This window comes from Perca fluviatilis, chromosome 16 (assembly GCF_010015445.1).
Source record: "Perca fluviatilis chromosome 16, GENO_Pfluv_1.0, whole genome shotgun sequence".
NCBI lineage: Eukaryota > Metazoa > Chordata > Actinopteri > Perciformes > Percidae > Perca > Perca fluviatilis.
In genome coordinates, this window is record NC_053127.1 from 30,845,530 (window position 1) to 30,857,633 (window position 12,104).

General features: G+C 40.3%; 2 protein-coding genes across 2 annotated transcripts; both read right to left on the bottom strand.

Annotated features, from left to right (window-relative positions):
- Nucleotides 1–1,468: 1,468 nt before the first annotated feature.
- LOC120543892 (collagenase 3-like) lies at nt 1,469–5,525 on the bottom strand. Its single transcript, XM_039777258.1, has 10 exons — nt 5,367–5,525; nt 4,904–5,151; nt 4,186–4,334; nt 3,791–3,919; nt 3,537–3,698; nt 2,909–3,038; nt 2,662–2,795; nt 2,406–2,565; nt 2,181–2,284; nt 1,469–2,082 (listed from the first exon to the last, which is right to left on the bottom strand). Exons 1-10 carry the CDS (start codon nt 5,463–5,465, stop codon nt 1,973–1,975), a joined length of 1,425 nt encoding a protein of 474 aa, XP_039633192.1. The 5' UTR covers nt 5,466–5,525; the 3' UTR covers nt 1,469–1,972.
- A 2,501-nt stretch (nt 5,526–8,026) lies between these two features.
- LOC120543889 (collagenase 3-like) lies at nt 8,027–11,691 on the bottom strand. Its single transcript, XM_039777251.1, has 10 exons — nt 11,534–11,691; nt 11,071–11,318; nt 10,833–10,981; nt 10,438–10,566; nt 10,184–10,345; nt 9,476–9,605; nt 9,230–9,363; nt 8,954–9,113; nt 8,742–8,845; nt 8,027–8,644 (listed from the first exon to the last, which is right to left on the bottom strand). Exons 1-10 carry the CDS (start codon nt 11,630–11,632, stop codon nt 8,535–8,537), a joined length of 1,425 nt encoding a protein of 474 aa, XP_039633185.1. The 5' UTR covers nt 11,633–11,691; the 3' UTR covers nt 8,027–8,534.
- Between the last annotated feature and the right edge of the window lie 413 nt (nt 11,692–12,104).

Here is a 12,104-nt window from a genome sequence, read left to right on the forward strand (position 1 = left end):
TGGAAGACAAATCTCCGTCCCAGTCTCAGGTCTTTTGCAGACTCCATCAGGTTTTCTTCCAGAATGGTCCTGTATTTGGCTCCATCCATCTTCCCATCAATTTTAACCATCTTCCCTGTCCCTGCTGAAGAAAAGCAGGCCCAAACCATGATGCTGCCACCACCATGTTTGACAGTGGGTATGGTGTGTTCAGGGTGATGAGCTGTGTTGCTTTTACGCCAAACATAACGTTTTGCATTGTTGCCAAAAAGTTCAATTTTGGTTTCATCTGACCACAGCACCTTCTTCCACATGTTTGGTGTGTCTCCCAGGTGGCTTTTGGCAAACTTTAAACAACACTTTTTATGGATATCTTTAAGAAATGGCTTTCTTCTTGCCACTCTTCCATAAAGGCCAGATTTGTGCAGTATACGACTGATTGTTGTCCTATGGACAGAGTCTCCCACCTCAGCTGTAGATCTCTGCAGTTCATCCAGAGTGATCATGGGCCTCTTGGCTGCATCTCTGATCAGTCTTCTCATTGTATGAGCTGAAAGTTTAGAGGGACGGTCGGGTCTTCGTAGATTTGTAGTGGTCTGATACTCCTTCCATTTCAATATTATCGCTTGCACAGTGCTCCTTGGGATGTTTAAAGCTTGGGAAATCTTTTTGTATCCAAATCCGGCTTTAAACTTCTCCACAACAGTATCTCGGACCTGCCTGGTGTGTTCCTTGTTCTTCATGATGCTCTCTGCGCTTTAAACGGACCTCTGAGACTATCACAGAGCAGGTGCATTTATACGGAGACTTGATTACACACAGCTGGATTCTATTTATCATCATTAGTCATTTAGGTCAACATTGGATCATTCAGAGATCCTCACTGAACTTCTGGAGAGAGTTTGCTGCACTGAAAGTAAAGGGGCTGAATAATTTTGCCAGCCCACTTTTTCAGTTTTTTATTTGTTAAAAAAAAAACTAGCTATTCGTTGCTCATTCATTTAACAGTAAATGCCGTAAATGGGGCATTCTCGCCAGACCCCCCCAGGGTTTGGGCTGAATGTTTACAAATGTCTGGCTCTGCCCCTGCTCGAACCTCCTACTTTACCCCAGTGGAAAAATACATATCAATAATGTGTATGAGGAATATAAAGATGTATTTACAGAGCAATTCTGGGGATTACGAGGAAGAGGGGCCATCCTCTTCCACAGTCCAACTTGGCTTTATAAGATGTTCAGCATTGGCCCATGACTTTCCTAGCTCCCTTTGAAACAACTGTACAACGTGTACTTAGAGAAAAAGATTACAAAAGCCAATCTAGAAATGGACCCCATAAGGTTGCAGATGAAATACTGCACAGAAAATGTATATTACTGCATTTTTTTCAGATTTCTACTGATAAATTAAATGTCGGTGTGGTTGAGAAGTTGCCAAAGTAATATCATGGCAAACAGGATTGAACTGCATGCAAAATAAGAACAAAACAAAAATGTGTTAAAAAACCTTTATTTGCCAATTCATGGTGGCAATTTCTTTTCACTTTGTCCTATTTGTTTTTTTATATTTGTGTACAAACATACAATCATATGTGTTTTTACAGTGACGTACAAATCTGTGTAGACATGTGCAATTGTAACAATGTTAATATTTGAAAATACATTTACGTAACAAGTTCCACACACTACATTAAACACAAAAATAAAACAAAAACAAGAACAGTAATTAAATTATGACTATGGCATAAATAAACTTAGATAAAATAAAGTTAAACTAAATAAAAAAAAGCAATCGCTGACATCACAAAAATACCATTTTAAAAAACATATAAGGTGATGTTCTCAGGAAGGGCATATATCCAGTATGAACCCATACGTGTGTACAAATACAATTCTATATTATAAGGTATATTATTGCATATGCATGGACACTTTACTCTGTTTCCTTCATTCTCATTCAGAGTGGCTAAATAAACAGCTTGGCCAGTAAACTGCTCTAGAAGTTAGGGCAGCGCAGGAAGTAGCTGTTCCTCAGCACACGGAACAACCTCCCGGTGCTCAGGCTGTACTCAAACATGTACGATCCGCTGTAGATGTAAGTATAACCTGCAGAACAGAGACTCAATGTTAGTTCATCTGCAAAAAATATCTAATTTCAGTTGTTTTGACTTGGAATTCTCAGGTCAGCTTTGAATGTGACTCACCTTTGACCTGGAGAGCTGCAGTCACCTTGCCGGTCAGGCCGGAGAATGTCTGATCCACTGGCTTGGGGAATCCCTGGTCCATGGTCTTCTTGGCCTCATCATAACTGAGGAAACACAGACAATAATTAGACTGATTAAAAATTTGTAAACCATCTTGTAAAACATCATCACACCTACGTCACGTCACCTGAATTGATTTCACATCATCTGATCATTTGAACGCACCTGTAGTAAGAGGTGCCTACAAAGAACAGAGTCTTGGCAGATTCCACGTCATAGAGGGCCGCATCGATTTTCTTCACACTTGTGGGCAGACCAAAACTGGAAATTGGTTTAGGATAGCCTCTCACAAGATCATAGCCACTGAAAGCCCACACTCTCTGATCTGTATCGAGATCAAAAGAAAATAATTTTTTATATATGCATGTACATAAGATACAGTCTTGACAATGTTGTTAGATTAGATAAGGAGAACACATACCTCTAAAGAGAAGGACTCTGTCTGACTGTAGGCTTTCATAAGCAGCGTCGATGTGGGTGGGGGCTTTGGGCCAGAAGTTTGTGATGAGAGTTTGCTGAGGTGTATTGCTCTGAGGGTAGCTCCGCCAGAAGAAGCTGAGAACACACAAGAACATAAAGTAGTTTATAATTCATATTGTGTACAGAGAAAACACTCTTAACGGACTTCAGCATTCACATTTTTTTTTTCTACTGTATGTCTGCATTACTTGTCCTTGAAGAAGAGCATCTCTCCTCGCAGGGTGGCAACAGCATCCAGGACCAGGGTTGAATCACAGGCATCGGGGGTGGTGGGGGGCTGAGGTTTATTTATATCTCCATCCGTATCAGGGTTTGGACCTGGAGGTTAAATAAAATCAGAATCTCATTACAACAATGTCATAAAACCAAGTGTTATCAAGTGCTGTGTGTACAACAGGCTGTTCTTTTGAACCATTCGTGCATACAGCTATGAAAAGTAATGCACTGTAATTTGTATGTATTCCATGTATTTATTACTGTATGCACCATGTTGAGTGCTGCTGTATAAGACCACTCTGGTGAGACTTTCACCCAGGAAACGTGTGTTCGTGTCCCTGGAGTACTACTTAAGGGGACAGGTTTTGAAACCAAAACCACAGTCTTTTTTTCTAATCTGGACTACCGATTTGCAGTAACCTTTATGCAGATAAATTTAACTGGCCGCTAACCTTAATCGTCACGTGACCAGCCAGCAGTCATAATTTCGTAGGATATCAAACAAATTGGTGTGCATACATTTTCGTAGGATATGATACCAACCGGTTAATGAGAATGCGTTGCAAACAGGCATGGATGATCCAGCCAGTTAGTACTAACCATAGAGAGACTGGATGCCGTTGACATCATCCCGTGGCAGAACAAAGGTGTCTGGGTTATTGTATGAGTACACAGGGTACATGAGAGCACCAGGATCATCAGAGTGAGACAAGCCCAGGGAGTGGCCAAACTCATGGGCAGCCACCAGGAAGAGGACGTAGCCTACAGCAGGAAACACCGAAGTACAGGTTAGTTACAGCTCTCAAAACATACACTGACAGTAGCAGTTAGTGAACACAAGAGAACAAACTGACCGGTATTTGAGCGGAAAGTGAAGGCCTCATCATCATCAAAATGAGCATCTCCTCCAATGCCAGTGCCCGGGGCGAAGGCATGGGCAAGAGTGCCATCAGGGCCATCAAAGGGGTAATAATCACCATGTTCTGTTGACAAGAAATCATACTCATGTCAGGTTTTCCAAACCAAATAGAGCTACAAGCCGTGAATTAGTGTAAAAGAACGCAAATCAGAACGGGGTTTTTAAAATGCATCTTAGCGCTATTATTGATCAGCTGCCCAATGTGATACAAGACACAGCAAACACATGTAGTTACAGCATAGACGCTTTATGGGACGTCACAACCAATAACCTGAGCACAGAGAGAGTATATAACTGGGAAAGGAAAAGGAAAAGTTATTGAGCACTCACCTTGGCGACCAAAGGAGATCATGATGTCAGCGGTGCCACTTTGGATTCTTGTGAATCTCAGAGGAGTGACTTTGGCCCAAACCTGCAGCGCTTTCTCTATGGAGTCATCTACCTCTGACGCAGACATGTCAGGTGTGTAGTTCTCTATCCTGTAGGACAGAAAAGGGTTAGTTATGTTTAAATAATTAACGACATGTACTGCCTACATTAAAGGTGCCCTGCCACACGTATTTCATGACTTTGTGGTAATGTCTGAAGTTCTACCATGGACTCTGTAACATTTTTTGTTGAAAAAATGCCTTGGTTACCTTGTTTCAAGCCATTCTAGCGTGGTATAGAAAGCCTACAGGAAGACAGCTCAATTTATGCCAGTTCTCATTAATATTCAACAAGCTAAGCTGCTTGACTCTGATTGGCTAACAGCTAGCCAATGAGAGCCTGGCTATCAGCATCCTTTACCCAGCGCAACTGGGTGAGCTCATGAATAGTAATGAGCTCAGGCAACACCACGTCAGACTTTTGTAATTGGCCTGATTTCTCCGCTTATTTCTTTTCAGTGGCTAGAGCTGACAGAGGAGGTAGCAGTTCATTTTCACATTCACCACATAACACAAACACATATGGACCTAACAGATTTCAAAAAATGCAAGTAAAAACGGTTTTATATGGCAGGGCACCTTTAAGTTTCTCTCACACATTTTCTCTTCAGATCAGTCACCTGTAGGTAAGGCTGTTTTTCTCCCACTTGAGGTTACTTCCAAACGTGGAGAAACTGGCAATGTTGGTGTCTGGGACGCCACAGCGGGGCTTCTTCATCATCGTCATGGTGTCAGCATCCAGAGTCCCGGTGATATGGAGGCCAAAGAATCTCTGCATCTCACTCAGCTTCCTGCTCACCGCGCTGACCCCACGTCTGCTAGTGGGACCTTTCTCCTCTGTTAGGTTGAAGAATTTCTTCAGGTAGCTCTGTAAAAAAGAACAGGTGTTTGATACTTAAACATGCATCAGCTGCAGGATGTACATAATACGCTCTATATAGTAAGAAGAGATCTGTTTGTTAATATGCAGAACTGTTTACAGCAGCTTCCCACATTTTTTTCCTGTACAGCGTAACATTAAGATATCTGGATAAATTCAAGTTTCCACATGCTTGAAGAACAAGGCAAAGCAAGAATACATACCTCTGCAAAATCCTCATCTTGCCCAGTAACATGCGATATTGGCACGCAGTAAACTGCGACAGCCAGGCTCACTAGAATGCACAGATTGAAAGTCTTCATGTTTCGTTGAATACAACCTGTGTTTCTGAGCTGCAGGCAGCTGTTATAAAGGCTGAGGAGAGGGCGTGTTAAACAACTACGTCCTTGAATCAGAGACTCAATATTCCTTTTATGGATACGAGAGGAAGTTGTGCTTTGATTGCTCACCCAACAAAAAAGTTTCCCAAAACAAGACACTAATTAGGATACTTAACACATGTTGGTACGTGTAACAGACTATGCCTGGTGAAACTTTCATCAAATAAAGATTACATTACAACAATCTCATGAATGTGCAATAGGGTTAGGGGTTGTACTACTACTTGTACATCTTCTTCAGGGCCACTTATTTTTCACGAGTTCTCAGTTTTCTAACAGTCATATTGCTCATGGCTTCAAAAGATGAGGGGTATCTGGAAAATTTGTTTCACAAAAAATCTAATGAAAAACCAATAAAACATTGTTAAGTTGTATTTGGATCCAGATTTGCCTGAAATAGTTCATTTAACATTTGGTCAGAAAGATGCCTTATCTTAAAATGTTTCCATTTGTTGAGGAAGCTTGTGTAAAATGTTTAAAAGCTCCAGGACAGCTACTAAATGGAGCTGATGATGACATTGTTTTGTCAACCTTGAAAAATATGTTGGAATCTGCAAATTGATCATCAAGATGTGCAGAAAAACAAATCATATATTCCTGGTGTCATCTCCCAACCTTTCATTAAATGTAAAGTAGCCTAGTTATTAAAATAACAAAGAAATAATCAGAACCAAAGATATAACCCTCTTGGCAGTGATAACAGCTGAGAATGATCACTTTTTTTACATTACATTTTAGATACTTAAATATTGGAATAAACTCTCAAATGAACGATGATTAGGGTGTCAACATCTTAATCTGTGTTTTACTTCATCCCAAAGACCTGTATGCATTCTGAGCCACGCAGTCTTTTTAAAGTATCTCCTCTGAGAGGTTTGACAGAAATGCTTGCCATTTTGTACGTCTTTGACAATTCTTTTTCATATTTTGTTCAGGTGTTCTCTCATCAATAGGCTATACCTCTGACTCACAAAGTGTCTTCCCCAGCCCGCATGCTGTTGCTTCTGGTAAGACAGTGACGTGCTTTGTGACCAAACAGCGACATGTCGTGTCATGTCATTGTGAACAAAATGTGTGCTTATAGATGCCTACTGTAGAGTCATGTATTATGCTGTGCCATAATAATTATTCATTCATTCATTTGGGCCTAATCATATTTCCTACTGTAACTCCCCAAGTCAGTTTATTTTATAACATATTTATGGGTCTTTTACTGCATAAAAAACATATAGGGTCTTTCACTTGATGGAGGATCAATCAATCCAGATGTGTCTATCGTAATCTACAACCACTTTGTACATCAATGATGTGGAAAGCTACATTTTGGTCACTGTTACCCAATAGTGAATAAGGAGGAGGAGTAGTCTCTCTTGCAAATTGTCTCAGGTACATTGATCAACACCAGTATATGAAGACACTCAGAGAGAATGAATGTGTTGCAATAACAAGGCAACAATTCATGTTTTATAGATATACAAGAGAACATTGTCACAGTGCTGGTAGGATCACAGAGATATGTTTTATATGTTGTTAAGTGTCTTGAAATGGAGGTATCATCTAAAATGTTTAAAAAAGAAACTACACATCCAGCAGCAACATTTGAATAAAACAAATATTTGTAAGATTAAATTTAAAATAATACAAATACAAAAAATGTACTTTGATACAAGGCACAAATGCCATTATTACAACATGGTATTACACACTGAGGTACTGTAACACTTAAACAATGTCGTGGATTCATCAGTTACCCAATTTGGTATTGGGTACATTGTGGTTACTACTGAATCTAGGTGTTTTGTAACACTTTGTATACATATGGTTTGGATGAGTGTTATTCAAAGCGCAGTGAAGACAGAAGCTCTCAAAAGGCCGTAGAATTATCTCTGCCCAGTCTGTTTATCAGTAACTAATCCTTTGTGCTTGAGTCCTTCATTCAGTAACTAATCATTAAATAATCAGTAGTTCCTCATTCATTAGTCATTAATTTAACAGTAAATGCCATAAATGGGGCATTCCCGCCGGACCCCCGCAGGTTTGGGCTGAGCCCCGAATGTTTACAATGTCTGGCTCTGCCCCTGCTCGAACCTCCTACTTTACCCCAGTGGAAATATAAATATAAATAAAAGTGTATGAGGAATATAAAGATTTATTTATAGAAAAATTCTGAGGATTACGAGGAAGAGGGGCCATCCTCTTCCACAGCCCAACTTGGCTTTGTAAGATGTTCAGCATTGGCCCATGACTTTCATATAGCTCCCTTTGAAACAACTGTACAACGTGTACTTAGAGAAAAACATTTTTTTTTAAATGATCTAAAAATGGACCACATAAGGTTGCAGATGAAATACTGCACAGAAAATGTATATTACTGCATTTCTTTTCAGATTTCTACTGATAAATTAAATGTCAGTGTTGCGAAAGCAATATCATGGCAAACAGGATTGATCTGCATGCAAAATGAGAACAAAACATACTTAAAAATGTATTAAAAAACCTTTATTTGCCAAATCATGGTGGCAATTTCTTTTCACTTTGTCCTATTTGGTTGTTTTTTTATATTTGTGTACAAATATACAATCACGTTTCATCACAGTGACGTACAAATCTGTGTAGACATGTGCAATTGTAATAATGTTAATATTTGAAAATACATTTACGTAATATGCTCCAAAGTTCCAAACTTAAACTACATTAAATACAAAAATAAAACAGCAGTAATTAAAAGAGGACTATGACATAAATAAACTTAGATAAAATAAAGTTAAATTAAATGAAAAAAGCAATCGCTGACATCACAAAAATACCATTTTAAAAAACATATAAGGTGCTGTTCTCAGGAAGGGCATATGTCCAGTATGAACCCATACGTGTGTACAAATACAATTCTATATTTTAAGATATATTATTGCATAGGTATTGACAATTTAACTATGTTTCCTTCATTCTCATTCAGAGTGGCTAAATAAAAGGCTTCGCCAGTAAACTTCTCTAGAAGTTGGAGCAGCGCAGGAAGTAGCTGTTCCTCAGCACACGGAACAACCTCCCGGTGCTCAGGCTGTACTCAAACATGTACGATCCACTGTAGATGTAAGTATAACCTGCAGAACAGAGACTCAATGTTAGTTCATGTACAAAAAATTCTCATTTCAGTTGTTTTGACTTGGAATTCTCAGGTCAGCTTTGAATGTGACTCACCTTTGACCTGGAGAGCTGCAGTCACCTTGCTGGTCAGGCCGGAGAATGTCTCATCCAGTCGCTTGGGGAATCCCTGGTCCATGGTCTTCTTGGCCTCATCATAACTGAGGAAACACAGACAATAATTAGACTGATTAAAAATTTGTAAACCATCTTGTAAAATATCATCACACCTACGTCACCTGAATTCATTTCACATCATTTGAACGCACCTGTAGTAAGAGGTGCCTACAAAGAACAGAGTCTTGGCAGATTCCACGTCATAGAGGGCCGCATCGATTTTCTTCACACTTGTGGGCAGACCAAAACTGGAAATTGGTTTAGGATAGCCTCTCACAAGATCATAGCCACTGAAAGCCCACACTCTCCGACCTGTATCGAGATCAAAAGAAAATACTTTTTAATATATGCATGTACATAAGATACATAAGGTAGTCTTGACAATGTTGTCAGATTAGGAACCTCAGGTAGATAAGGAGAACACATACCTTTAAAGAGAAGGACACTGTCTGACTGTTGGCTTTCATAAGCAGCGTCGATGTGGGTGGGGGCTTCGGGCCAGAAGTTTGTGATGAGAGTTTGCTGAGGTGTATTGCTCTGAGGGTAGCTCCGCCAGAAGAAGCTGAGAACACACAAGAACATAAAGTAGTTTATAATTCATACTGTGTGCAGAGAAAACAGTCTTAATGGACTTCAGCATTCACATTTTTTTTTCTACTGTATGTCTGCATTACTTGTCCTTGAAGAAGAGCATCTCTCCTCGCAGGGTGGCGACAGCATCCAGGACCAGGGTTGAATCACAGGCATCGGGGGTGGTGGGGGGCTGAGGTTTATCTATATCTCCATCCGTATCAGGGTTTGGACCTGGAGGTTAAATAACATCAGAATCTCATTACAACAATGTCATAAAACCAAGTGTTATCAAGTGCTGTGTACAACAGGCTGTTCTTTTGAACCATTCGTGCATACAGCTATGAAAAGTAATGCACAGTAATGTATTCCATGTATTTATTATCATGTTGAGTGCTGCTGTATAAGACCGCTCTGGTGAGACTTTCACCCAGGAAACGTGTTCATGTCCCTGGAGTACTACTTAAGGCGACAGGTGTTTAAACCAAAACCACAGTCTTTTTTTCTAATCTGGACTAATTTTTTTGGTGCCGGAACTTAACTGACGTTAATATTTTGTTGGCTAAACTCAACTGCAACAGCCCCTGAAAGGACCGTCTCCTCACTGTTCCCTGTACCCAGCTTACAGTAACCTTTATGCAGATAAACTTAACTGGCCGCTAAACTTAATCGTCACGTGACCAGCCAGCAGTCGTAATTTCGTAGGATATCAAACAAATTGGTGTGCATACATTTTCGTAGGATATGATACAAACTGGTTAATGAGAATGCGTTGCAAACAGGCATGGATGATCCAGCCAGTTAGTACTAACCATAGAGAGACTGGATGCCGTTGACATCATCCCGTGGCAGAACAAAGGTGTCTGGGTTATTGTATGAGTACACAGGGTACATGAGAGCACCAGGATCATCAGAGTGAGACAAGCCCAGGGAGTGGCCAAACTCATGGGCAGCCACCAGGAAGAGGACGTAGCCTACAGCAGGAAACACAGAAGTACAGGTTAGTTACAGCTCTCAAAACATACACTGACAGTAGCAGTTAGTGAATACAAGAGAACAAACTGACCGGTATTTGAGCTGAAAGTGAAGGACTCATCATCATCAAAATGAGCATCTCCTCCAATGCCAGTGCCCGGGGCGAAGGCATGGGCAAGAGTGCCATCAGGGCCATCAAAGGGGTAAAAATCACCATGTTCTGTTGACAAGAAATCACACTCATGTCAGGTTTTCCAAACCAAATAGAGCTACAAGCCGTGAATTAGTGTAAAAGAACGCAAATCAGAACGGGGTTTTTAAAATGCATCTTAGCGCTATTATTGATCAGCTGCCCAATGTGATACAAGACACAGCAAACACATGTAGTTACAGCAAAGACACTTTATGGGACGTCACAACCAATAACCTGAGCACAGAGAGAGTATATAACTGGGAAAGACACAGGAAAAGTTATTGAGCACTCACCTTGGCGGCCAAAGGAGATCATGATGTCAGCGGTGCCACTGTGGATTCTTGTGAATCTCAGAGGAGTGACTTTGGCCCAAACCTGCAGCGCTTTCTCTATGGAGTCATCTACCTCTGGCGCAGACATGTCAGGTGTGTAGTTCTCTATCCTGTAGGACAGAAAAATATACTTAATAATTAACGACATGCACTGCCAACATTAAGTTTCTCTCACACATTTTCTCTTCAGATCAGTCACCTGTAGGTAAGGCTGTTTTTCTCCCACTTGAGGTTTCTGTCAAACGTGGAGAAACTGGCAATGTTGGTGTCTGGGACGCCACAGCGGGGCTTCTTCATCGTCGCAATGGTGTCAGCATCCAGCGTCCCGGTGATATGGAGGCCAAAGAATCTCTGCATCTCACTCAGCTTCCTGCTCACCGCGCTGACCCCTCGTCTGCTAGTGGGACCTTTCTCCTCTTTTAGGTTGAAGAATTTCTTCAGGTAGCTCTATAAAAAAGAACAGGAGTTTGATACTTAAACATGCATCAGCTGCAGGATGTACATAATACGCTCTATATAGTAAGAAGAGATCTGTTTGTTAATATGCAGAACTGTTTACAGCAGCTTCCCACATTTTTTTCCTGTACAGCGTAACATTAAGATATCTGGATAAATTCAAGTTTCCGCATGCTTGAAGAACAAGGCAAAGCAAGAATACATACCTCTGCAAAATCCTCATCTTGCCCAGTAACATGCGATATTGGCACGCAGTAAACTGCGACAGCCAGGCTCACTAGAATGCACAGATTGAAAGTCTTCATGTTTCGTTGAATACAACCTGTGTTTCTGAGCTGCAGGCAGCTGTTATAAAGGCTGAGGAGAGGGCGTGTTAAACAACTACGTCCTTGAATCAGAGACTCAATATTCCTTTTATGGATACGAGAGGAAGTTGTGCTTTGATTGCTCACCAACAAAAAAGTTTCCCAAAACAAGACACTAATTATGATGACATAACACATGACACTTATTTTGCACAAGTTCTCAGTTTTCTAACAGTCATATTGCTCATGGCTTCAAAAAATTAGGGGTATCTGGAAAATTTGTTTCACAAAAACATCTAATGAAAAAGCCAATATAACATTTAGAATTTGTATTTGGATCCAGATTTGCCTGAAATAGTTCATTTAACATTTGGTCAGAAAGATGCCTTATCTTAAAATGTTAAGAAATCTTTTTAAAAAATGCCCAAATTCCATTTGCTGAGGAAGCTTGTGTAATATGTTTATAAGCTCC

Coding starts and splice junctions, on each gene's coding strand:
- LOC120543892 (XM_039777258.1), bottom strand. CDS start 5,465: ATGAAGACTTTCAATCTGTGCATTCTAGTGAGCCTGGCTGTCGCAGTT. Junction 3,920..4,185: donor GATCTCCTTTGGTCGCCAAG/GTGAGTGCTCAA, acceptor TCTTGTCAACAG/AACATGGTGATTATTACCCC. Junction 3,039..3,536: donor CGGCATCCAGTCTCTCTATG/GTTAGTACTAAC, acceptor TTTAACCTCCAG/GTCCAAACCCTGATACGGAT.
- LOC120543889 (XM_039777251.1), bottom strand. CDS start 11,632: ATGAAGACTTTCAATCTGTGCATTCTAGTGAGCCTGGCTGTCGCAGTT. Junction 11,319..11,533: donor AAGATGAGGATTTTGCAGAG/GTATGTATTCTT, acceptor TCTTTTTTATAG/AGCTACCTGAAGAAATTCTT. Junction 9,606..10,183: donor CGGCATCCAGTCTCTCTATG/GTTAGTACTAAC, acceptor TTTAACCTCCAG/GTCCAAACCCTGATACGGAT.